This window comes from Aspergillus pseudotamarii (assembly GCF_009193445.1).
Source record: "Aspergillus pseudotamarii strain CBS 117625 unplaced genomic scaffold BDV38scaffold_8, whole genome shotgun sequence".
NCBI lineage: Eukaryota > Fungi > Ascomycota > Eurotiomycetes > Eurotiales > Aspergillaceae > Aspergillus > Aspergillus pseudotamarii.
In genome coordinates, this window is record NW_022475022.1 from 724,749 (window position 1) to 745,728 (window position 20,980).

A 20,980-nucleotide genomic window follows, 5' to 3' on the forward strand; every position below is an offset into this window, starting at 1 on the left:
TTACTATAGCAAATCTGCAGTGTACTCCATAGAATTCTTCCTGATTGTGATATGCAACTTGACGTCTAGAACTTGAGCTGCCGCCCCTTCTAGCGGCCCACTTCCTGATGTCCATTTGCGCTTTTTATGATATTGATTTATTTATTATTTATTTTTATTTTAATAAAAAAGCAAATAGGTACATAGAGCCCTACGGAGTATGATCCATGTAAGCCAGCGCGTGGGGCTATCCCTCAGGAGTGGCTCTCTCACAAATATTCCTGTAACGAGCTGGAAATGTTTTTCCAGTTGGGATCTGGATCGTGCTGCTGTTCCATAACTGGCAATGGTGGACCGTTAACCATAGGATGTACGTAGTACTACGTACGCTACTGGGTTTGGCTTCCTCTCAAAAGCCAAGTACTATAATTGTTACTAAGTAGACTCGTAAAAATCACAGGGACCGTGAGCACTATACTAAAGCACATCAAATAGAAAGAGAGATCCTATGATCTTCATGGACCATTCTCCTGATACTAGATGGTACTGGTCCACTTTCACGGCAAATTAATTTGGTTATCCATACCTAGTGGATTTTCTTGCGGGATATCCAGTAGATGATCATCCCCATTTATCATCAATGCCTGTCCAGACGCCAAGGTTCCTTCCCTAGGGTCCAGCTTTTATGAAAAAAAAACTAATGTGAATAAACATGTGAGTTGCACATTCTTAAAGCCTAGTATGATAAGGGTGATCCCGATCATCCCCAATTGACCAGAGATTGTCCCAGTCCGGGTCAACCTGTTGTTTGATGGAATAATCATCACGGACCTCGGCCCGTGGGAGCATACATCTTTCGACTGGCCTGCAAATCATCCTGTCGTTCAATCAATCCGTGATCCAAGCCACTGGTCAAGGTTATCTCAATCCCATATACCCTGCCATTTAATGCAAAGACGAGGTGAGGAAATACTAGTAACAAGCAAATTTCCTTATCAAGTAAGATGTTCCTGCAGAGTGGACAGAGAACTTTAAGAGATGGGTACCAACTGGAGTGCAGATGCTACTATTATTGCTTAGAAGACCAGTTAAAGGAGAGAAAAAAAAATATACTGTGTATATATTATTCAACAAGATTTTCGAGATGCTCGGATTTTTTTCCGGGGACAAAAAAATCTCTCCTCAAAATGACGCACCTGTCTTTTGACCTTCAAGGTATCAAAGTTGGCCACTGCCAGGGGACAGAGTTAGGGCAAATCAGCGTCCCGGTTGGTTATGGACCAATGTTGCGAGAGCAGAGGATCCAGGTTTTAGTAACATGACCGGGCCGAGGGACGCTATTCGGGTCTCGTTGGCGCCGCTGCAAGTTGTAGGCAAGTGGGGAATGCTCACTTCACAGAAGAGACTGTACTCCGTAGGTATCCGTATTATTTATTCTCAGGCTCCTCGAATTAGTAGGAAAGCCATCGGGAGTGGAAACGGCTGCGAGGAGTGGAGCAGTATTCGGACCGTCATTGGGTGGACTTGTGGAGAGGGTACAGTAAGCAGTCGCCGACCACTGGCTCAAAGCGCGCGCTCTTCAGTGGAATCTCCCCCGTTTCCACCCACCCCGCCGAACTTAGGCCGCCCTAATCCCATTAGTTCAAGCGTGAGGTAAATATCCATCCACAATTGGGGCTAGCGTCATTTCGGTGGAAAATGGATGGATGACCGATTAGTATTGAAACCCTCTGGATTCATGGATGGAGTCCGTTGGTCAAGGTCTGGGGGAGGCAACACAGTCACAGTGTGGATCTGGGGGCATTCATCGCCAACCCCAACGCCAGCGCCTCCTGACCGATTTGTTGGTGGACATGTTACATATTGGTTCACTACTTAAACATTCCTTTCCCCCATCCTCAAGTCTCGCCTCTTCTTTTCGTCCCCTTGGACGAAAAAGGTTTGAATGTGGTACCCCAGTTACCAAACTTATATATAAATAAAATTTTATAAAAAAAAAAAAGAAATTTAAACGAACGGTCCTCTCCACTCTTGGCTCTTTTGATTTGGTTATAACAGTTTTGGAATTGTGTTCTCTTTCTTCTTTTTCACCATCCATTTTTCCTCTTCTTACCATATCGGTCCTTCTCTTATAGCATTATTCTATATGAGCTTAAACTCCACCGCGGCTCCTTTAATACGATAAGTTAACCGGTTGATGGATCTTTGGCGTCAACGGAAATTGCACACTTCACAATGACGAATCTCACTGCCTCGCCATCATCGAGTAACATGGCCGAGAACGAGGCCAAGGGGAAGCGAAAGGCTTCGACGGCGGGCCTCCCTGCCAATGCCCGGCCCGTAAAACGGAGGGCGTCGAAAGCATGCTGTTGCTGCCGCGCTCGGAAAGTTCGTTGTGACGTGGTTGAGAATGGCTCTCCTTGTACGAATTGTCGCCTGGATCAAGTAGACTGCATTGTCACCGAGAGCAAGAGGAGAAAGTTCGTCCATGCCGAAAACATGACCCGTTTGCCTCACTCGTCGCAGAATCGCGGGCTAACATCGAGTGCGCTACTTTGCCACTTTCCAGGAAATCACGTGTTGAGGTTGACAACCCCAATCATCAGCTCTCTCAGTCGCCCGCGGAGGCTCCCGAAGACGGAAATCTTCTGCGAAGACTCAGTGAGTGCCACGGGCTCTCGGATGTTGCCCCTGCGTCTCCTTCTCAGCGTTCCGTAGACCTTGACCAGGGGCAACATATGCCACATCTTCTCTGTTCGTATTTGCCTACACCCCTGGGGAACGAGACTCTTTTGAGTGTAACGTATGCACGTTTGTACTGATATAATCGACGTATATAGATCAGAGCCAAGTCAGCAGAATTGGTGCTGGTGCTGAACGATATCGAAGGAGAATGGCGCCCAATCCTGCAGTGCCTGCCACCATGCCTCTGCACCACGTCACCTCGCAGATCCAGCAACTATTGGATCCTTCTTTTGCCAACGCCAGGTCTGGAGGCATCATCCTGCCTGATTATATTCGAGGATTACCACCTCGGTTGCAGAAGGAGGACATCGATTATCTGGCAATGAAAGGAGCCTTGACGGTGCCTGATGTGGGACTGCGGAATGAATTGCTCAAAGCCTACATACATTATGTCCACACGTACATGCCCCTCTTAGATCTGGAGGACTTCCTGCAGACTATCGTGCAAAATGACGGAATTCGCCGTATGAGTCTCCTTCTATTTCAGGCCGTGATGTTTGCCGGTACTGCCTTCGTTGACCTGAAGCACCTTCAAGCCGCCGGATACTCGAGCCGGAAGGCAGCCCGGAAATCATTCTTCCAACGCGCCAGGCTTTTGTACGACTTCGACTATGAGGTGGATCGGATCTCGCTTGTACAGTCCCTGCTGTTGATGACTTACTGGTATGAAACTCCAGATGATCAGAAGGACACCTGGCATTGGATGGGTGTCAGCTTGTCTCTAGCACATACCATCGGTTTGCATCGTGACCCAGGTAATTCTCGGATGGATGCTCGACGCCAGCGAATGTGGAAGCGCATATGGTGGAGCACCTACACTCGTGATCGCCTAATTGCCCTGGGAATGAGGCGTCCCATGCGCGTCAAGGATGACGATTGTGATGTTCCCATGTTAACCCTAGACGACTTTGAATTCCATCCATTTTCACCAGAGATTGTCAGTATGGTGGGCAATTCGGAGATTCTCCAAAACGTGAGCCACCAGAAAGAGCTCGCGCTCATGTTCATTGAGAAGGCGAAGCTTTGTCTCTGTGTGAGCCACGTCCTTTCGGCACAATATTCCGTGCTCAGCCATAAGTTTGGTGGTACAATGGAAACGACTATGATGTTGGTTCCGAAGAAGTCGGCGGCAGAGACATTTGAAGTTCGACGATGCGACCAGGAGCTGGAAGATTGGCTGGCCCATCTTCCGTCGGAGATTCAATACGCTCCTATGGCCCCAGCGAAGCTAACCGAGGCACAAGAAGTCCTGCATTCCCATCGGGCTCTCTTAAAGATGGTTTACTTGACAACGTCAAGCGCGTTACACCGTCCTCAAGTTCTTCCTGCCATGCCATTTCCCTCGACGGACGCAGAGTTACAGGATATCTCTCGGAATAAGGTTCGATTTGCTGCGGTCGAGATCACAAACATTGCTCAAGACTTGCACGCCTTAGATTTAACTCGTTATTTCCCTACGACCGGTGTGACCGTGCTCCTGCCTGCCGTTATCATTCACCTTCTTGACATCAAGTCCAGTGACCCCAATGTCCGGATGGTTAGCCTTCAACGGTTTTACCAATGCATGCGCATTCTCCAGCGCTTGCGGGAGATCTACGCATCGGCCGACTTTGCCACGTCATTCTTGGAGGCCGCGATCCGCAAGGCCGGCATTCAACTCACAGTGGCACCGCAAGACGTACAGGCACGAAACAATAGCACATTTGATTCCGTTCGATTGAATACATTGACGCCGCCCCCGGATTCTCTTGCACAGAAGATTCCCGACTTGACATACCCCAAGACCAGCGGCACCCGACTAGCTGGTGAAACTGCGGAGGCCTCTGGATTCGCGTCTACGCCGCCACCCTCAGACGGAAGTGAAAATGGCAGTACCAATAACATTAACCCACACTACCACCAGGACGCTTTCGCAATACCTAATCTAGACTCCGACCTAAGCATTAGCGAACTTATGGACTTAGCAAATGATGCGGAGGTGACTCAGAACGACTTCGACGCCTTGATCAACTTTGATGACACCGGTGCGGAATTGTTCGCTGCCGATGATGGTCTTAACATCAGTGGTAACCCGAAAGCCCAAGGGTATGGTTTCAATATCGGCACCATGGACACCGTGCCGGACTTGTTCGGAACTGAGAACAAAGGAGTTGGGTTGGCCGGGTTAGGCGATGGGCAACTCCATGAGGATCGCACCTCAACAGCGCTGGGCGCCAACGAGGCATCACGGGCCGAGCTTAATGGCATTGCTGATCTCGAAGCCGAGCTTGGATTGAATCTATGATTATAACAGGCTATGTGTTACGATACTTTCTCTTTTTCATTTTCCATTCTATTTCCCTTTGTCCGGGTGGTTACGCGTGTATTACGGGGTTAGGTGTGACTTGATCTTATAAAAAGCAAGGGCATGTAAAGGATGGCGCATCATGCGTAACGGCACTCTAGGATGTGATTTATGTCGGTTTCGCCTCCCCGTGAGAACAACTGTGTTTATATTGTATAGAGATAATCTCGAAAAGTACATAATGAGGAATATGACAGACTGATATATGAATCTTTTCTTAGTTGTCTGTTCGCGTGTGTTTTCCATGACGTGCCGCTTCCCTTTGCCGCACTTTCGACTCAGTCGGACCGAAAGCAGAAGTGCAGCATTCCGATCAAGCCGACCGACCCGCGGGCCACCTCCTCCAGCACTCTGAAGTATCGGTGTCTGGAGCTTTATCACATGCATCCGGCATCTCTTTACGAGTCTCAAAGTATGCCGTGGGAGTCTCGGCTTCGGTATAGGATCGACAGAGTTCTGGGACCCATGTTTCTATCAATCTAAATTTGATCATTTCCCCAGTAGTAGTAGTAGTCGTCGTCGTCGTCGATAAGTGGAGTCATCGAGGTGAAACCATAGATTGTTACAATCTATAAAGTTCTACTGGTGGGCACCACTTTAATGTTCTTTCTACATACCTATCATTCATTGATTTATTTTTGTTCTGGGAATGTATTGTCGCTACATCGTCTATCAGGAGACTTGCCGTATGGATGGACTTTGGTATGTAAGACGACGGAAGTGTGTAAGAACCAATTGAGGGGTAATCTTTGTCCAGATTGAACGATCCGAACATTTCTATTATACATTAACCCTCTTCTGACAGGTTATTATCCCTAATGCAAGGCGCCCTAGCACACAGTTCCCCGCTGCTAATGAACCGGCTCCAGAATGATCGCCATGGGTCCTGACTCCTGACTCCGATGATTGCGGGGTTTAAGAGATACGTAACCCAGCCCAGGTCAATTGATTCATCTTGCCGATCCTCTCCATTCTGGGAAGCTCCGGTTTGATCCTGCGATAAGCGATTAGAAGGCCACCCGACGGATATAGCAAGTAGATAGCAGGTTTCCTTGACACTACCTAGAGAAAATAAGCCGTCCAAGGTGACACCGCACGCGGCCTATTATGGAGCGATCTGCAAAGCTAATCTTGCTCAGACTACTATTCCGTGGATTCCGTCCATGCCAAACAAGTCATGCCCGAAATGCCCGAAATGCTACCAGGATAAGTAACTAGTCGGTATCGCAATCCAATGTCTGTACATTGAATTGCATTCAATGCCCCCTAATGGCTGCATACAGGCCGCCCCCTCCCACCATGTGGGCCATATCTCAATGCTAGAAGTGGGTTACCCCGACGTATAAAAGTCAGAGGGTATTCCTCTGAGCGCTGACCTCCCCAGTAACCGAAGACGTTGCGAGTTGCTCAGATCCAGGTTGCTGGTCGCTGGATAGCATCTCTCCTTGCATACGTTTAGGACATAGACCAAACGAGGCATCGGGAGTGGACTGCTGAATCTTAGTAAATATGCGTGGCTACGAATTTCTCTTGGTACTATCCTTGGTTGCAGCCAGCTGGGCGCTTCCAGGAAGTACCCCGGCGTCTGTGGATAGACGACAGCTACCCAAGAACCCCGCCGGGGTCAAGACCATTACAACCGCAAACAATGTCACCATCCGGTACAAGGAACCCGGTGCAGAGGGTGTCTGCGAAACTACCCCAGGTGTCAAATCCTACTCGGGATATGTCGACACTTCTCCCGAGTCCCATACCTTCTTCTGGTTCTTCGAAGCTAGGCATAACCCCGAGACTGCACCTATCACATTGTGGTTGAACGGTGGCCCTGGGAGCGATTCATTGATCGGTCTTTTCGAAGGTTTGCTCGACGCTCGTTACAGTCTGCTTTTTCCAGATCGCTGTTAACCTTTGGTTAGAGCTGGGCCCTTGCCATGTCAATTCGACTTTTGATGATTACATCAACCCTCACTCGTGGAACGAGGTCTCCAATTTACTATTTCTGTCCCAGCCGTTGGGAGTTGGTATGGATTGCCGCGTCCTCCGCTACTGCAGTCTTCCTATATTGACGATGTTCTGCCTGTAGGGTTTTCTTATAGTGATACGGTTGATGGGTCCATTAACCCTGTCACTGGGGTCGTCGAAAATTCGAGCTTCGCAGGAGTTCAGGGCCGCTACCCAACTATTGATGCTACTTTGATTGGTACTGGTTCCTTCTGGTCCACATGTTTCCATTTACTGATACGACAGCAGATACTACCACTCTTGCCGCAGAGACCGCTTGGGAGATCCTTCAAGGATTCCTTGGTGGACTGCCGAACTTGGATTCTAGGGTGCAGTCTAAGGACTTCAGTCTATGGACGGAGAGCTACGGAGGGTAGGTGGTTTTCTTGTGCAAATCTCTAAATAATTGTGATGGTTGCGCTGATAGGTTTCCTCTGATTCAAAGGCACTATGGTCCTGCAGTGAGTTCTACTAGGGCGACGTGTCAAAAGAAATGCAAGACTAACCAACCCAGTTCTTCAATTATTTCTATGAGCAGAATGAGAGAATCGCCAATGGTACTACTGATGGTGTTCAGCTTAATTTCAACTCTCTGGGAATTATCAACGGCATCATCGACGAGGCGATCCAGGTATACCATCGAAACAGCCGATAGAACATCCTCCATAGCAAAGCTGCTAACCTATGCCTGCAGGCCCCTTACTACCCTGAGTTCGCCGTGAACAACACATATGGTATTAAAGCTGTGGGTTTCTCCTTATGCCGATGTGATTATTCCTATGGATACTCATCACCATGACAAGGTCAACGAGACTGTCTACAACTATATGAAGTTTGCCAACCAAATGCCAAATGGTTGCCAGGATATGATTTCCACTTGCAAACAAACCAACCGCACCGCATTAGCTGACTACGCCCTCTGCGCTGAAGCGACCAACATGTGCAGGGACAATGTTGGTACGTTTTTTTCCCTCCCTGAAACACAAGGTATATGATTCAAACTGGTACAAACATTAACACGAGAAATAGAGGGGCCATACTACGCTTTTAGTGGTCGTGGTGTGTATGATATTCGGCATCTATACGATGTAAGTAGAGCTTTTAACTTCTACTTACACACCGCATGCAATGCGATGCATGGTTCATTGTTGACGGGTAAAACCCCTTATGTGGTAATAGGACCCGACTCCGCCAAGTTATTACAACAAATTTCTGGCGAAGGACTCTGTCATGGACGCCATCGGCGTTAACATCAACTACACCCAGTCCAACAATGATGTTTACTACGCCTTCCAGCAAACTGGCGACTTTGTCTGGCCCAACTTCATCGAGGACCTTGAGGAGATCCTCGCTCTCCCTGTGCGTGTCTCCCTCATCTATGGCGACGCCGACTATATCTGCAACTGGTTCGGCGGCCAGGCCGTATCCCTCGCCGCAAACTACTCTCACGCCGCTCAGTTCCGAAGCGCAGGGTACACGCCCCTGACAGTCAATGGTATCGAGTATGGGGAAACTCGCGAGTATGGTAATCTTTCCTTCACTCGTGTCTTTGAGGCAGGCCATGAAGTTCCGTACTACCAGCCCATCGCCTCACTACAATTGTTTAACCGGACTATCTTTGGTTGGGATATCGCTCAGGGCCAGAACAAGGTCTGGCCCAGCTACAAGACGAATGGAACGGCCACGGCTACACATACCCAGTCATCTGTGCCGCTGCCTACGGCTACCGACATGTCCAGTGCTGGTGTCATATGAATACACTATGGCATAGTATATGACGAGACGGTTGAAACATTATGACGTCATGATACCTGATGCATAAATGTAAGGATGTAATTTTCACGTCGGTGCACATGTACATACACATGGACCGAAGTTTGTCTGGAAAGGCACAGTAACAACACTATCATTCTTTTGCCACTTCGAGACGTGCCATGGGAGCCAGTGGTACGGGCACGTAACTCTGTTAACGGGAACCATCCCTACTTTCTCGGTTTACGTCAGACAGTCTCATGTTAAACTATTCATGACTACTGGGCATAATTAAATACATGATTGAACATTATTTCAATGGTACATCAAAAGTTGAGAGTCTGTACCTCGGGGTAAAGGGTTAAAGAGAAGCTTCACTGAGGCCACCTAACATGTCATTATGGATATCAACTGTTAGCCTTAGTGTAAAGGAGCGATACATTCAAATAAGCAGCAAAGAATCAACACTAGGCAAAATTAAGCGACAGACGTCCGCTTCTCCTCCCTCTTTCCAGATGTCTGTTCTTCCATAGGGATGTTACCCATGACGTCATGTGTTGTTTCGTCGGAGAATTTGAGATCATCTTCGATATCTACATGGTCCTTAATCTTGAAGAAGATTATGGGGGATGCAATCAGAAGACTTCCGAGAAGAAGACCCCAACAAGAGGCAAGCTCGGTCATAAAAGGAGCCTTATCAAGGTCCAGGCTGTGGAAGAGAGTCGTCAATAAGGAATTGAAGCATTCGATTGGGTAGACACAATTATATGATGACTTACGCCCACATTCCCGCTGCGCCAGCGGACTGGATTCCCTTGTAGAAACCAGCAAAGTTTGCCAATTTGCGCGCGTTGTTGGTAAGTGATCCCATAAACCTGTAATACAAAGGTTAATCGTCAATCCTCAACTCTCATACTTTAAAGGGGGCAGGTGGTGCGCGGACGGCGAGGTAAAGAAAGGCGGTGAACTAACCAATAAGCGCAGGTTTGGAAGGCAGCGTCGTAGAAACCATAAAACATATAAAGGAACATAGGACCAACATAGCCACTATCCGACCAGTCCTTATCAAGCGGCGCGTCGGCACGAGTATACTGCTTCTGGAATGCATAACCGCCACCCCAAACGCCCAATGTGAGAAGGAAGAGTAGGGCGAAGTTGATCTTTGCGCGCATTGACCGAGAAAAGAACTTCATGTCCAGAGTAAAGCCGAAGATGAAGGCACCAACCATTTGCATGAGCCAATAGAGGCAGCTGTTGAGAGACCTAGTGCGGACATTGAAATAGGCGCCATTGACGCTATTGAAATGGTAACCGTAAAACCAATTGCTCGACAAAAACAAAGGGAACATTAGGACAATGTAATAGTCACTGCGCAGGGTTTCAAGAAGACCTTTGAATTCTGATTTCCAGGAGGGGTTCTTCATGACGATGACACGTGAATGGTCTGAGCGCATAATGTACTTTGAATCCGATAAACCCCATGCGAGAACAAAACCAACTGCCATAAGGACCATGAAAGCTATGTATGTACCATCATTGACCCGACCAGCGGTAGAGTGCAGATTTTGGCCCAGAGGTACCTGTGCGTACGAATGGCATCATTAATGTTTGTTCTCCTACTAAATATGAGTAGGATATGGGAGCAAAAGAACCTACCAGACTGCCAATCACGCCACCGAGATTAAAGATCACCCAGAAGATGGATATATATTTGCCCTTTTCGTGTTCACGTGGGTAGCTCATCATGACGGCTCCCTGGGCACACCACAACAGCCCAGCACACACACCAAGCAGCGCGCCAGAAAAGACCAGGAAGCCGGCATTGGAGTTATGGTTATATGAGAGCAGTGATGCCACATAGAGGAAGTATCCAAAACCACCAAGCGAGAGAGTCAGGCGGAGGCCAATACGATTGGCAATGGAGCCAGCGAAGAAGCCTACCACGGCAAATGTGCTGTATAGCGCAGTGTTGGCCTTGTTAACATCGGTTGCATCGACTTGGCCACCACCCCCAAGACCACTCACAGCATTGAACATGCCAGGGCAAAGGAAACAAACAAAGGAGACCAGAACGAGCTGGGTCATCGGGTGTGCAAACCAAGGTAGTGTTAAAGGGCCGATCTTCCAGGGCTTGTACATCCATGGTTTCCCCGTGACAGAGTCCTGACCAGCCTCGGGGTCCGAAGTGGCGGCAGCAAACTCCTTCTCCGCAGGATTATCATCGCCAACCGTTGAGTTACCCATTGCTTTGAAGGATGCAAGAAGGGAATCTCTAAAGGCTGTGATAAGAGGCTGCGTAAGAGCTCGTTAGGAGAGTAGGAGTTCACTTCAAAGCGGTCAGTACCTGAAAGCGGAATGTTCAAGCTCAGTCCAATACACAATAGTGGATCAAAGAAAAAGAGAGACAAAAATGGAGGGTTTGGTGGTGGTCAAACTTGAAAAGAGAGAGAGGGCAAGGGTTGAGGAAGAATGTAGGAGAAGGAAAAAGGGGTGAAACAGGTGGAGCAAGGTAAACAAAAAGATAGAGGGAGGGACACACACATCAAAATACAAAGAATATATATCTAAATAAAATGGGAAAAAAAGGCGAAAAGAAGGGAAGTTACCGGAAGCAAGTGAATGGAATAGAATAAAAGGGTATCAATGTGTAGGCGAGAAAAAGAGGAAAAAGTTTGGTCGGGTGGTTTTCCTTTTTGGAAATATAAGTATTATACAAAGAATTTGAGAGAACTCAAGTAGCACAGAATGACACCACAACACAAGCGTGGACAAAACAATGGAGGGAAGGAATGTTCAATGTTTGTTGTGATGTTGGGATCTCAATCTGGGGTAAGGAAGAAGAGGGAAAAAGCGAAACAAATATGGGATATTAATAGCAGAATCAGATCAACCCCATATGTTTTAGGCGGAGTATCTTGAGCTCGGGGCTTCAAAGTCGCATCCAGCCGGTGCTTGTGAACTTCAAATGATGTGCAGTTGTGGAGTGTAGTGTAGTGTAGATAACCTGCGGATACCACCATAGATGACAACAATACTACATCTACGATTCGATAGTGGGGAGAAAAAACAAAGCCATAACTCTCGAAGAAAAGACAAGACGTACCTTGATCTAATGTTGCGTTGACCCGGTATCAGTGTTTTTGCACGATGTCAGACAAGACTGATAACGTCGTGGAAGTTTCCTTTCCACGAGTGTTGCAGTCCGAGGATAAGGAGGGAAAAGAGAAGGAAAACGTAAAGAATAGGCCCTATAGAAGGATTGGTACAGCGGAGAATCAGCCCAAGAACTGCGTAGGAATCGACAACCACAGTTCTACTCTCCACGACTCCAGTGGAAATTGCGGAGAAACTGCAGCGAATGAACAGATTGCCGATCGGGAAATAAGAGTCCCGAATTCGCGAAACAATTTGGTAAATAACAAAAAGAAAAGGCCAACCCTAAAACATAGAAGAGGTAGAAATGGAAGTGGAAATGATTGAGTAACAGGAAAGAGAGGTTTTGAAAAATAAAAAATTTCAAGATTAAGAAAGACAAATTTTAGGGTAATAACTGTCTCAGTCACTGAGTCGCGTGTTCATTCAATTATTTTTTTTAGTACTGCTTAGTCTCATGGATAGCTTTTATTTTTTATTTTTTTTTTCTCTCTGTATTCGGTGCTCTTTATGATAAAGAGAATGAATTCATATACATAGACAAGTGGTGATAAAGGAATCGAAGGAGAAAGAAGATATCCTGAGTGTAAATAGAATAACTTCATTAGATTTTGTAAACCTTCTTTCTTTTTTCTTTTTTCCAAATATTTTTTTTTTTTTTTTTTTTGCTTATGATAACAGCAGTCGCTTGCAAAACGTGATCCACGAGGTGTGGCTGGTTATCTCCAGACTTATCCCTTGTCCAACCAGAATCGTTCTATGGGAACGCAACGAAAAGCCGAAGGAGACGGTAACATCGACTGTTTGCAACCTTCAACTTCGATGCCGAATGCGGGGAGGCGAATTGAGTTCCCACTGGTACAAGTACTCCGTACTTCGTTGTAGCGTAGTATTGGTGGGGCTTGATGAAACCGTACAGTTAGTAAGTACTGCATGTACGGAGTACATCCTCTAGATTTCTCTTCCAAGGCCTTCCCTAAAAAACAGAGAAAAGAAACTAGCAATTCATTTGTATCATGATCGCATCATTATTGAGCAGATTTTAACGAAGAAAACAGTCAGTACAATGCTTGAATAAGCTCATCTACCTAGCGCCTTTTTGCAGAGAAATCCCTACTAAGTACATGCGCGGTCTTCAATACTTGTATGTACATACTACTAATTTTTCTACTTTAAATGTAAAGAGGTATAGACCTGTAGTATACATTGTAGTGGATACGGCTCCTGTCTGCAATCGCCTACAGACACTCCCCTGTATGGTAATTAGTTGTATAGTCGAATTCGGTATGAAGGCAGTATGTATTGGTATCCTGAGTGGTACTGGTATGTAACGAATTGCTAGTATGTACAGATATGCGAGTGACTAATCCACTACCATACTACAGACCTAACCACTCCGGAGGTTGTATGCACTACAAGGACATTGCAATTAATGAATATATGAATCAGATTCAATTTTAAAATTTTTTTTTCTTTTTTAAAAAAAGAGAGTACCTCATGATACATCACAATGGGAGGATCCTATGGAACCGAGTCCCTAATATCATGCCCCATCAGGCCATAGACGTCACATCCTGTCTCGTTCCTGTCGATGTCACATTCTCACTCAGTGGAACTTTTTTCCCCATGGGAGGCAACGTCAAGAGACAATAAACGCCTCATGGAGCCATTGGATGCCGATCTCCTTCACACGTTTTCTGAGGAACTTGCCCTGTTCCATTTGCGTGTGCCTGTCGGCCGTGATGGATGTTACTATCTATCCATGATGTAGCCTTTCACATTCTGTCTTTGATTGGAAAGGTCTCCATTTAGTCCTTATCTATATGCATAATTTCCCCCTCTTTTCTTCGGTTTTCCTTGTATTCTTCTTTATGGTCTATTGTTTCCTTGTCAGCGACTGCCAAGACATTTCTTTCTATCTGCATCATCGTCACCAACGAACGGTAACCGCTCACCATGCCTGGCAAAACAGCTACCCCGCCACGCATAACAAAATTTACCAACTGCCGGATTGTTCGTGGTAATCAACTCATCGAACAAGATGTCTGGATTGACTCTCTATCTGGAAAGATTCTTCGCGACCAGGAGGCCTTCTATGAATTGCACATGTCTCCCGACGAGGTCATCGACCTTGGTGGCCGAATCCTCGCCCCAGGACTTATTGACGTGCAGTTAAACGGCGCCCAAGGCTTTGACTTTTCTGTTCCCAAAGCGTCAAGAGAGGAATATGATGAAGGGTTGCGTATGGTCAATAAGGGTCTCGCCAAAACTGGTGTGACATCATATCTCCCGACTGTTGTTAGTTCAACGCCAGAGGTTTATTGGAAAGTATGTCCGAACTTTTTTTAATGTTGCTGGCCTCTTGTTGCCCTTCGATAGTGGATATATGCAAATATCAAAATCAAGACTAAAACTTCTGACATATTTTCTAGGTCCTCCCATCGTTAGGTCCTCCTGGTGCCAAACATCGCGCAGAAGATGGTGCAGAGTCGCTAGGTGCCCATGTAGAGGGTCCATTTATTAGCCCCGGCCGCAATGGCATCCACAAAACTGATGTTTTGCGTGCTGCAAAGAGTTTTGATGATGTTGTTGACTGCTATGGTAAGGAAAACATGATCGGACCGTCAAAAACTGTAAAAATGATCACTGCTGCCCCCGAAGTGGGCAGCATGGTCAACAATATTCCAAACCTGACCGCCCAAGATATCATCTATTCAATTGGACATTCAGATGCAACATATGAGCAAGCTATGAATGCCACCAAACAAGGCGCGACCATGATTACCCACCTTTTCAACGCCATGCGGCCCTTCTACCACCGCAACCCTGGCGTGTTCGGTCTTCTGGGTCAAAATGAGCACCGCCGACCTTTCTATGGTGTCATCGCCGATGGCATTCATCTCCATCCCACCTCAATTCGCATTGCGTATAACGCCCATCCAAACGGTCTGATTCTTGTGACTGATGCTATGAAGCTGTGTGGTCTCCCAGATGGTGTCTACGATTGGACCAACGGAGAGCGCATTGTCAAAACCGGAGCTCGGTTGACGCTTGAGGGCTCCGATAAGATTGCAGGCAGCTCTGCCACCCTCATTGAATGTGTGAACAACTTTCGCCGATGGTCGGGTGCGTCGACTGCGGAGGCCCTGAATGCTGTTACTACCACACCCGCACGTCTCTTGGGACTTGAAGGTGTCAAGGGAACATTGGACTGTGACGCAGATGCAGATTTGGTCGTCCTAACTGACGCACCGGATCCTTATTCTGGGCCAACCTTGACAATCGATCAAGTCTGGAAGCGCGGTGTCAAGATTTATGATGCTGAGAAAGAAGCTACCAACAGTGAGGTTTAACACGTTTAGAGTCCTATACACATGCTATGCTATGCCAGTTTGTGGTCATGCTATCCATTTTAATTGCCTGTTAGATTACCATACTTATCTTATTCTTCTTCTTTAACTGCCTCCTATTTTCGAGTGTCTCTTTGTTTTGAGGGGTATCGAGCAGCGTGATCTGTGCTTTTCCTGGTGTCATTCATTACTATCATTTATACCTTGCAGCCGTTATTCTTGTACTCTGGAGAGCAATTTACGATAGAACTAAGGCTATAGAAGGCTTCATATAAACTAGACGAAAAAATATTAAAATTGGAGAAAAACCGTTACCAGTGATGCCCACTTTATCCTGTGCTGTGTTTTCTGCTTCGACATGCTCTTTCTACCAATAAATCGATTATGTGAACGGACACCAGGTCTGAAATCTTTATATATTTTCTCTAGAGTTCGATGGCGCTAGACGCGCTAAAAATGTGATCGCTCAAAATTATAGGAACAAGTACAGGAATACAAGATATGGGATAGGGAATACAATAGCCCTATCCATTTAAACACATCTTAACATGCCAACAGTGCAATATGTGGCGATTGTAGAATCTCACCCCTTCCTTTTTGCCTCTTTCGTCTTCTCAATTTGATGTTGTGGACATAAATCATGAATCGTGCGACATCTGAGTACTTCTAATGACGCTTAGATAAACCCCCAACCCCCAACCCCCCCAACTGCCTACATAGTCGCCTTGGCAGAGGAGCGAGGCTCACGAGTAAAGGACAAAAACAAGCGTTTACAGACGGGGCTGCTCGCGCTTCCATCCAGCCTCTTCAGCAATCAACTCTGCAGCACGCTCTCCGATAGCCAGTACGGTCAACATTGGGTTGATGCTGGGCATCTCAGGGAAGACACCGGCGTCAGCAATACGGACATTCTTCAGGCCACGGACCTTCAACTGAGGGTCAACGACTGCTAGAGGATCACGATAAACATCACCCATCTTTGTGGTTCCAGCAGGGTGGTAGACAGTGTGAGCCACACGGCGACCATATTCGGACAGCTCCTCATCGGTCTGGATCTTGGGACCGGGGGCAACTTCACGCTTGATCCAATCCTTAAAGGGAGCCTGTTGGGCAATCTCACGTGCCGCCTTAAGACCGGCGACGATGGTGGCAGCATCATAACCCTCAGGGTCGGTGAAATAACGGAAATCCAAAGCTGGCTTCACATTGGGGTCAGCTGAGGTCAGGTAGATACGGCCACGGGAGCGAGGGCGAGGAATGTTGGGAGTCATGCAGAAAGCATTAACAGGAGCATCGTATCCGAGGCGACTGGTGTTGAGATCGAAGGGGATTTGGTAGCAGTGCATCATAACGTCGGCGCTACGGCCATCAGAACCAGCGGCGTTAGGAAGTTCGCGACGCAGGAAGATGCCAGCATCGGAGTCCATAGTAGTTTGGTTGGGAGGCACAGGGCGGTTGAGCTCCCACATAATGATAGTCTCCGGGTGGTCCAGGAGATTTTCACCGACACCGGGGATATCCCTAACCACCTCAATTCCCAAGGAGCTCAGCTGATTCTGAGGACCCAACCCAGAGAGCAGCATTAGGCGAGGAGTATCTACAGCACCGGCACACAAGATGGTCTCCTTCTTGGCCCGCAGGGTGTGCTTGGCGCCCGACTGTAAGGTCAAATTGACACCGGTAACAGCGTCCCCTTCAACGTTCACGCGGGATACCCAAGCGTTGGTTAGAATAGTCAGGTTAGGGCGCTTCTCCTCACCACGCAGGATGGGATGGATATAAGCGACGCTGGCGCTGCTGCGGCGGCCGTCGTCCGGGTTATAAGAAACGTTGAAGAATCCAACACCCTCAGTAAGCTTACCATTCAGACGGATCTCTTTGTTGAAGTCAGGAATAATGGGGATGTTCATGGCAGTGGAGCAAGCCTCAACCCAGTCCTTACAGAGCTGGTTGCGGTGACGAGCGTGAACCGGCTGAACGGTGTTGCGGAGGTTGTCCAACACGCGGGTAAAGGTCTCAAAGGACCAGCCCTTGCAACCTTGCTGTTCCCACCTCTGGCAATCATATTCGAAAGGACGGAAAGAGATCAGGGTATTGTGGCTGGAGCAGCCACCCAGTACTTTAGCGCGCGAATGACGGATATGGCTGTTACCTGTGAATCAAGAAAGTTAAACAACCGAGACTTCTTCTTTCCAAATAAACTTGCGTTTGCGTATCCACTCCAGTAGGTTTATATCTCACACACACACACACACACACACACACACACAAAGAAGAAGAAGAAGAATAGGGCGTGCAACATACCCATGGGCTGCTCGGTAGTGGGATAGTCGTAGTCCAACTCGCCCCCCAGCAAATTAAGCCACTCTCTCAAATTGAGAACCCGGTCATCGTTGAAGTCGCTGGGACCACCCTCGATGACAAGGATGCGCTTGTTAGGCAAGTACTGCGCCAGGCGGCTGGCAATGACACAGCCTGCCGTGCCACCTCCAACGATGATATAGTCATAGCTGTTGACGTCGCCGGCGGGAAAATCATTTGTGGTGGCCATGTTGAAAGAAAAACACAATAATTCCACGTAAGAAGAAGATATAAGAAAATATACGTAAAAGGGGAGAAGGTTGAGAGAAGAGGAGATGTGGTTTGAGGGAAAAAGAAGAGAAGGAGAGGAGATAACCTCGACTTTTAAATTAGAGGACGAAGATGCGGTGATGGAGGCCGTCGGCCGTCGGCCATCAGACCACCACTTCCTTCCTACTGATAGACTTCTCTCTTTTTTTTTTTTTTTTTTCCATTGATTCCAATCTTTACCTACTTTTGGATTTCTTTGGCGGGTCACCTGGAAAGGAATGAGTTAACCAATGGCGGTGAATGGAAGCCTTGAAAGTGGAGCCGCCAACTACAGATTAGATAATAGGGAATATGCATCGAGAATCATTGATTAGTATCTGTCCATCTCGATTGATTTTTAACATGATTGAGAATTCATTGATGAAACACCCGATAAATCGGAGAAGGTGCTCAAGCTGCGTCCCTGCTGCTTTTTCTATCCATTGGAGTTACTATCAATAGACAGAAAAGGCACGACTCGCTATATTACTAGTAGAACGTCCCCTTCCATATGCAGTTCTATGAAACTTCTCTTCCGCCTCACGACGTCAAACCCCACACGAGGTTTCGCGCTAAAACACGCCACGAACTAATGCACGGGCCAACCGTTAACCCAACAAGGCAGCTCAACGGAGAATATCCACAATTGAATTCGAGATAACACTGCCCTTGGATGAATGATCACCTTGGGATGATTCGTAAGAATCCCGAAATAAGTAGAAGACCCCATCACCCTTCTTCCATCCGCTAGTTGGAAATGTTTGATAGTTGTTTCCCCTGGTTTAGGACGTGCCTGAGACCCCAACCGAGGAAGAAGAGGAACAAGGCGGAAAAAAAAGTATTTTTTGTTCTTCAGTTTGCCGCCACCGAAGATCGCCTGCCGCCTTAATGTACTATGTAGTAAGTACCCAGATAAAGGTGAGGGGTAGCGAATCACAGCTTTGGCGGTCTGGAATACCTAAAGCTTGAGGTCCTCCTCTTTTTTTTTTCCCTTCCCTTCTCCTCCGTCATACCGAGAAGAAACCATAGTCCGTAGTATGATATAAATTGGCACAACTGGAGGTCCTACATACGAACTGCCCTCCTTCCACAAATCCTCCCCCCCTCCTCATAGAAAACTAATACTCTAACCAGTTCAATATTGACGCATACCATGTCCTCTCTTCCTCTCCCTCCACGCCAACTCTTTTATGACGGCAAAGTCCAGTCTGCCTCATCCGGCAAGACTTTTCAATCTGTCAATCCCTCCGACGCCACCCCGCTTGCCGAAATTCAAGTTGCCTCCCATTCTGATATTGATGCAGCTATCGCTGCTGCTGACCGAGCATTTCCCTCCTGGTCACAAACCCCTCATATTGCTCGCGCGCGTATCCTCCAGAAGGCGTCTCTTATACTTCGTGAACGAAACGACGAAATCGCTCGGGTTGAATCCCTAGATTCCGGGAAGGCTTTCACAGAAACTAGTACAGTGGATGTTGTCACAGGCGCTGACGTTCTGGAGTACTATGCGAACCTTGTTGGGGGTGGTGGTCTGAATGGGGAGACCACTCAGCTGAGAGAAGACGCTTGGGTGTTCACTAAGAAGGCTCCTTTGGGAGTCTGTGCGGGAATCGGTGCATGGAATTATCCCATCCAAATGTATGACATCCAATTGGTTATTGCCGGCGCAGTTTTACCCGCACCACAACTTGGATCATGACTAACCGAAACAGTGCCCTCTGGAAATCCGCCCCTTGCCTTGCTGCTGGAAACACCATGGTCTACAAGCCCAGTGAATTTACACCGCTTCATGCGCAGACTTTGGCAGAGATTTACAAGGAAGCTGGACTTCCTGATGGTGTGTTCAACATTGTTTATGGTGCCGGTGATGTTGGTGCTTACCTGACCTCCCACCCAACAATTGCCAAGGTTTCCTTCACCGGCCAGGTGGCCACTGGAATGAAGGTCGCCGGTTCCGCCGCTGGCAACATGAAATATGTAACCATGGAACTTGGAGGGAAAAGCCCTCTGGTTATCCTTCCTGATGCAGAGCTTGAAAATGCCGTCGATGGAGCTATGATGGCCAACTTCTACAGTACCGGCCAGGTCTGTACCAATGGCACCCGTGTGTTTGTGCCTTCTAGCATGAAGGTAGCTTTTGAGCAACGCTTGCTCGAAAAGATGCAGTACATTCGCCCCGGCCCCTTGTTCGATGAAGCTACCAACTTCGGCCCCATGAGCTCCGCCGTCCATCTTGAGAAGGTAATTTCCTATATTCGTCATGGTATCGAGACGGACAAGGCTACCCTCCTTTACGGCGGGCTTGGCAAGCCTCAAGTTTCAAAAGAGCTAGTGAACGGATTCTGGGTCCGGCCCACCATTTTCACTGATTGCAAGGATGACATGCTTATTGTCAAGGAAGAGATATTTGGCCCCGTAATGTCGATTTTGTACTACGAGTCCATTGAAGAAGCTGTCCGACGGGCCAACGCTACCGAGCTTGGTCTGGCGGCAGGTGTCTTCACCAAGGATGTCAACTTGGCCCATCGCATTATCGACCAACTTCAGGCGGGTATTACTTGGGTAAACACCTGGGGAGAAAGCCCGGCTGAAATGGCAGTGGGTGGATGGAAGAAGAGTGGTCTCGGCGTTGAGAACGGCCGTAGGGGTATTGAAGCTTGGGTGAAGAACAAGAGCACTCTTGTCGATATGAATGGTGCTGTAGCAACTGTATTTGCTAAGCTCTAGGCAATGACTGGCACATAGATGTTAAAAATAAAAAATAGTTGGAGCCATTACTTATGTCTATTCCTTTCCAAACCATTTCACGATATATAAGTGATTCGAGACAAACGAACCATACATGCACATTTTACGACATCAATGAAATTGGCCACAGAATTATATAAAAACACAGACCCATATCATTGTCTAATCTATTCTTTATGAAAAAGTTCCTTAGGTAGGGAGAAATACCGAGTACCGTCTATGTATATTGGTAAAGAAGAAGAGGGGGGGGAGGAAATAATAATAATAAAAGAAGCAAAAGAAAAAAGAAATTTCCCGG

At 47.3% G+C, this 20,980-nt stretch overlaps 6 protein-coding genes across 6 annotated transcripts; 4 read left to right on the forward strand and 2 right to left on the reverse strand.

Annotated features, from left to right (window-relative positions):
• The first annotated feature begins 1,710 nt into the window (after positions 1–1,710).
• Positions 1,711–5,543, forward strand: farB1 (putative C6 transcription factor (Ctf1B)). The gene is made up of 3 exons (XM_032063041.1): positions 1,711–2,459; positions 2,549–2,733; positions 2,820–5,543. Exons 1-3 carry the CDS (start codon positions 2,215–2,217, stop codon positions 5,006–5,008), a joined length of 2,619 nt encoding a protein of 872 aa, XP_031917530.1. The 5' UTR covers positions 1,711–2,214; the 3' UTR covers positions 5,009–5,543.
• Positions 5,544–6,405: 862 nt separating this feature from the next.
• On the forward strand, positions 6,406–9,047 carry BDV38DRAFT_206560 (S10 family peptidase). The gene is made up of 10 exons (XM_032052530.1): positions 6,406–6,926; positions 6,985–7,089; positions 7,152–7,268; positions 7,319–7,442; positions 7,515–7,530; positions 7,584–7,700; positions 7,764–7,814; positions 7,873–8,026; positions 8,099–8,157; positions 8,249–9,047. Exons 1-10 carry the CDS (start codon positions 6,578–6,580, stop codon positions 8,822–8,824), a joined length of 1,668 nt encoding a protein of 555 aa, XP_031917531.1. The 5' UTR covers positions 6,406–6,577; the 3' UTR covers positions 8,825–9,047.
• A 1-nt stretch (position 9,048) lies between these two features.
• Positions 9,049–11,417, reverse strand: BDV38DRAFT_206520 (unc-93 family MFS transporter). Its single transcript, XM_032052529.1, has 5 exons — positions 11,363–11,417; positions 10,478–11,147; positions 9,794–10,401; positions 9,601–9,696; positions 9,049–9,530 (listed from the first exon to the last, which is right to left on the reverse strand). The coding sequence occupies exons 2-5, from the start codon at positions 11,063–11,065 to the stop codon at positions 9,299–9,301; spliced, it is 1,524 nt and encodes a 507-aa protein (XP_031917532.1). The 5' UTR covers positions 11,066–11,147; positions 11,363–11,417; the 3' UTR covers positions 9,049–9,298.
• Positions 11,418–13,838: 2,421 nt separating this feature from the next.
• BDV38DRAFT_206583 (N-acetylglucosamine-6-phosphate deacetylase) lies at positions 13,839–16,024 on the forward strand. Its single transcript, XM_032052531.1, has 2 exons — positions 13,839–14,302; positions 14,407–16,024. The coding sequence occupies exons 1-2, from the start codon at positions 13,931–13,933 to the stop codon at positions 15,325–15,327; spliced, it is 1,293 nt and encodes a 430-aa protein (XP_031917533.1). The 5' UTR covers positions 13,839–13,930; the 3' UTR covers positions 15,328–16,024.
• Positions 15,732–18,081, reverse strand: BDV38DRAFT_206587 (GMC family oxidoreductase). Its single transcript, XM_032052532.1, has 2 exons — positions 17,629–18,081; positions 15,732–17,476 (listed from the first exon to the last, which is right to left on the reverse strand). Exons 1-2 carry the CDS (start codon positions 17,873–17,875, stop codon positions 16,095–16,097), a joined length of 1,629 nt encoding a protein of 542 aa, XP_031917534.1. The 5' UTR covers positions 17,876–18,081; the 3' UTR covers positions 15,732–16,094.
• Positions 18,082–18,621: 540 nt separating this feature from the next.
• Positions 18,622–20,916, forward strand: BDV38DRAFT_206604 (aldehyde dehydrogenase domain-containing protein). Its single transcript, XM_032052533.1, has 2 exons — positions 18,622–19,572; positions 19,647–20,916. Exons 1-2 carry the CDS (start codon positions 19,088–19,090, stop codon positions 20,659–20,661), a joined length of 1,500 nt encoding a protein of 499 aa, XP_031917535.1. The 5' UTR covers positions 18,622–19,087; the 3' UTR covers positions 20,662–20,916.
• The last annotated feature ends 64 nt before the right edge of the window (positions 20,917–20,980 follow it).

What these genes read in the sequence shown, in the direction of transcription:
- farB1 (XM_032063041.1), top strand. Translation starts at nt 2,215, where the DNA reads ATGACGAATCTCACTGCCTCGCCATCATCGAGTAACATGGCCGAGAAC. An exon ending in ACCGAGAGCAAGAGGAGAAA is followed by an intron (nt 2,460 to 2,548) that starts GTTCGTCCATGC and finishes GCCACTTTCCAG; the next exon opens with GAAATCACGTGTTGAGGTTG. An exon ending in ACATATGCCACATCTTCTCT is followed by an intron (nt 2,734 to 2,819) that starts GTTCGTATTTGC and finishes CGACGTATATAG; the next exon opens with ATCAGAGCCAAGTCAGCAGA.
- BDV38DRAFT_206560 (XM_032052530.1), top strand. Translation starts at nt 6,578, where the DNA reads ATGCGTGGCTACGAATTTCTCTTGGTACTATCCTTGGTTGCAGCCAGC. An exon ending in TCATCGACGAGGCGATCCAG is followed by an intron (nt 7,701 to 7,763) that starts GTATACCATCGA and finishes CTATGCCTGCAG; the next exon opens with GCCCCTTACTACCCTGAGTT. An exon ending in CATGTGCAGGGACAATGTTG is followed by an intron (nt 8,027 to 8,098) that starts GTACGTTTTTTT and finishes CACGAGAAATAG; the next exon opens with AGGGGCCATACTACGCTTTT.
- BDV38DRAFT_206520 (XM_032052529.1), bottom strand. Translation starts at nt 11,065, where the DNA reads ATGGGTAACTCAACGGTTGGCGATGATAATCCTGCGGAGAAGGAGTTT. An exon ending in GTGGCGTGATTGGCAGTCTG is followed by an intron (nt 10,402 to 10,477) that starts GTAGGTTCTTTT and finishes TCGTACGCACAG; the next exon opens with GTACCTCTGGGCCAAAATCT. An exon ending in TTCCAAACCTGCGCTTATTG is followed by an intron (nt 9,697 to 9,793) that starts GTTAGTTCACCG and finishes TTTGTATTACAG; the next exon opens with GTTTATGGGATCACTTACCA.
- BDV38DRAFT_206583 (XM_032052531.1), top strand. Translation starts at nt 13,931, where the DNA reads ATGCCTGGCAAAACAGCTACCCCGCCACGCATAACAAAATTTACCAAC. An exon ending in CGCCAGAGGTTTATTGGAAA is followed by an intron (nt 14,303 to 14,406) that starts GTATGTCCGAAC and finishes CATATTTTCTAG; the next exon opens with GTCCTCCCATCGTTAGGTCC.
- BDV38DRAFT_206587 (XM_032052532.1), bottom strand. Translation starts at nt 17,875, where the DNA reads ATGGCCACCACAAATGATTTTCCCGCCGGCGACGTCAACAGCTATGAC. An exon ending in CACTACCGAGCAGCCCATGG is followed by an intron (nt 17,477 to 17,628) that starts GTATGTTGCACG and finishes CTTGATTCACAG; the next exon opens with GTAACAGCCATATCCGTCAT.
- BDV38DRAFT_206604 (XM_032052533.1), top strand. Translation starts at nt 19,088, where the DNA reads ATGTCCTCTCTTCCTCTCCCTCCACGCCAACTCTTTTATGACGGCAAA. An exon ending in TGGAATTATCCCATCCAAAT is followed by an intron (nt 19,573 to 19,646) that starts GTATGACATCCA and finishes TAACCGAAACAG; the next exon opens with TGCCCTCTGGAAATCCGCCC.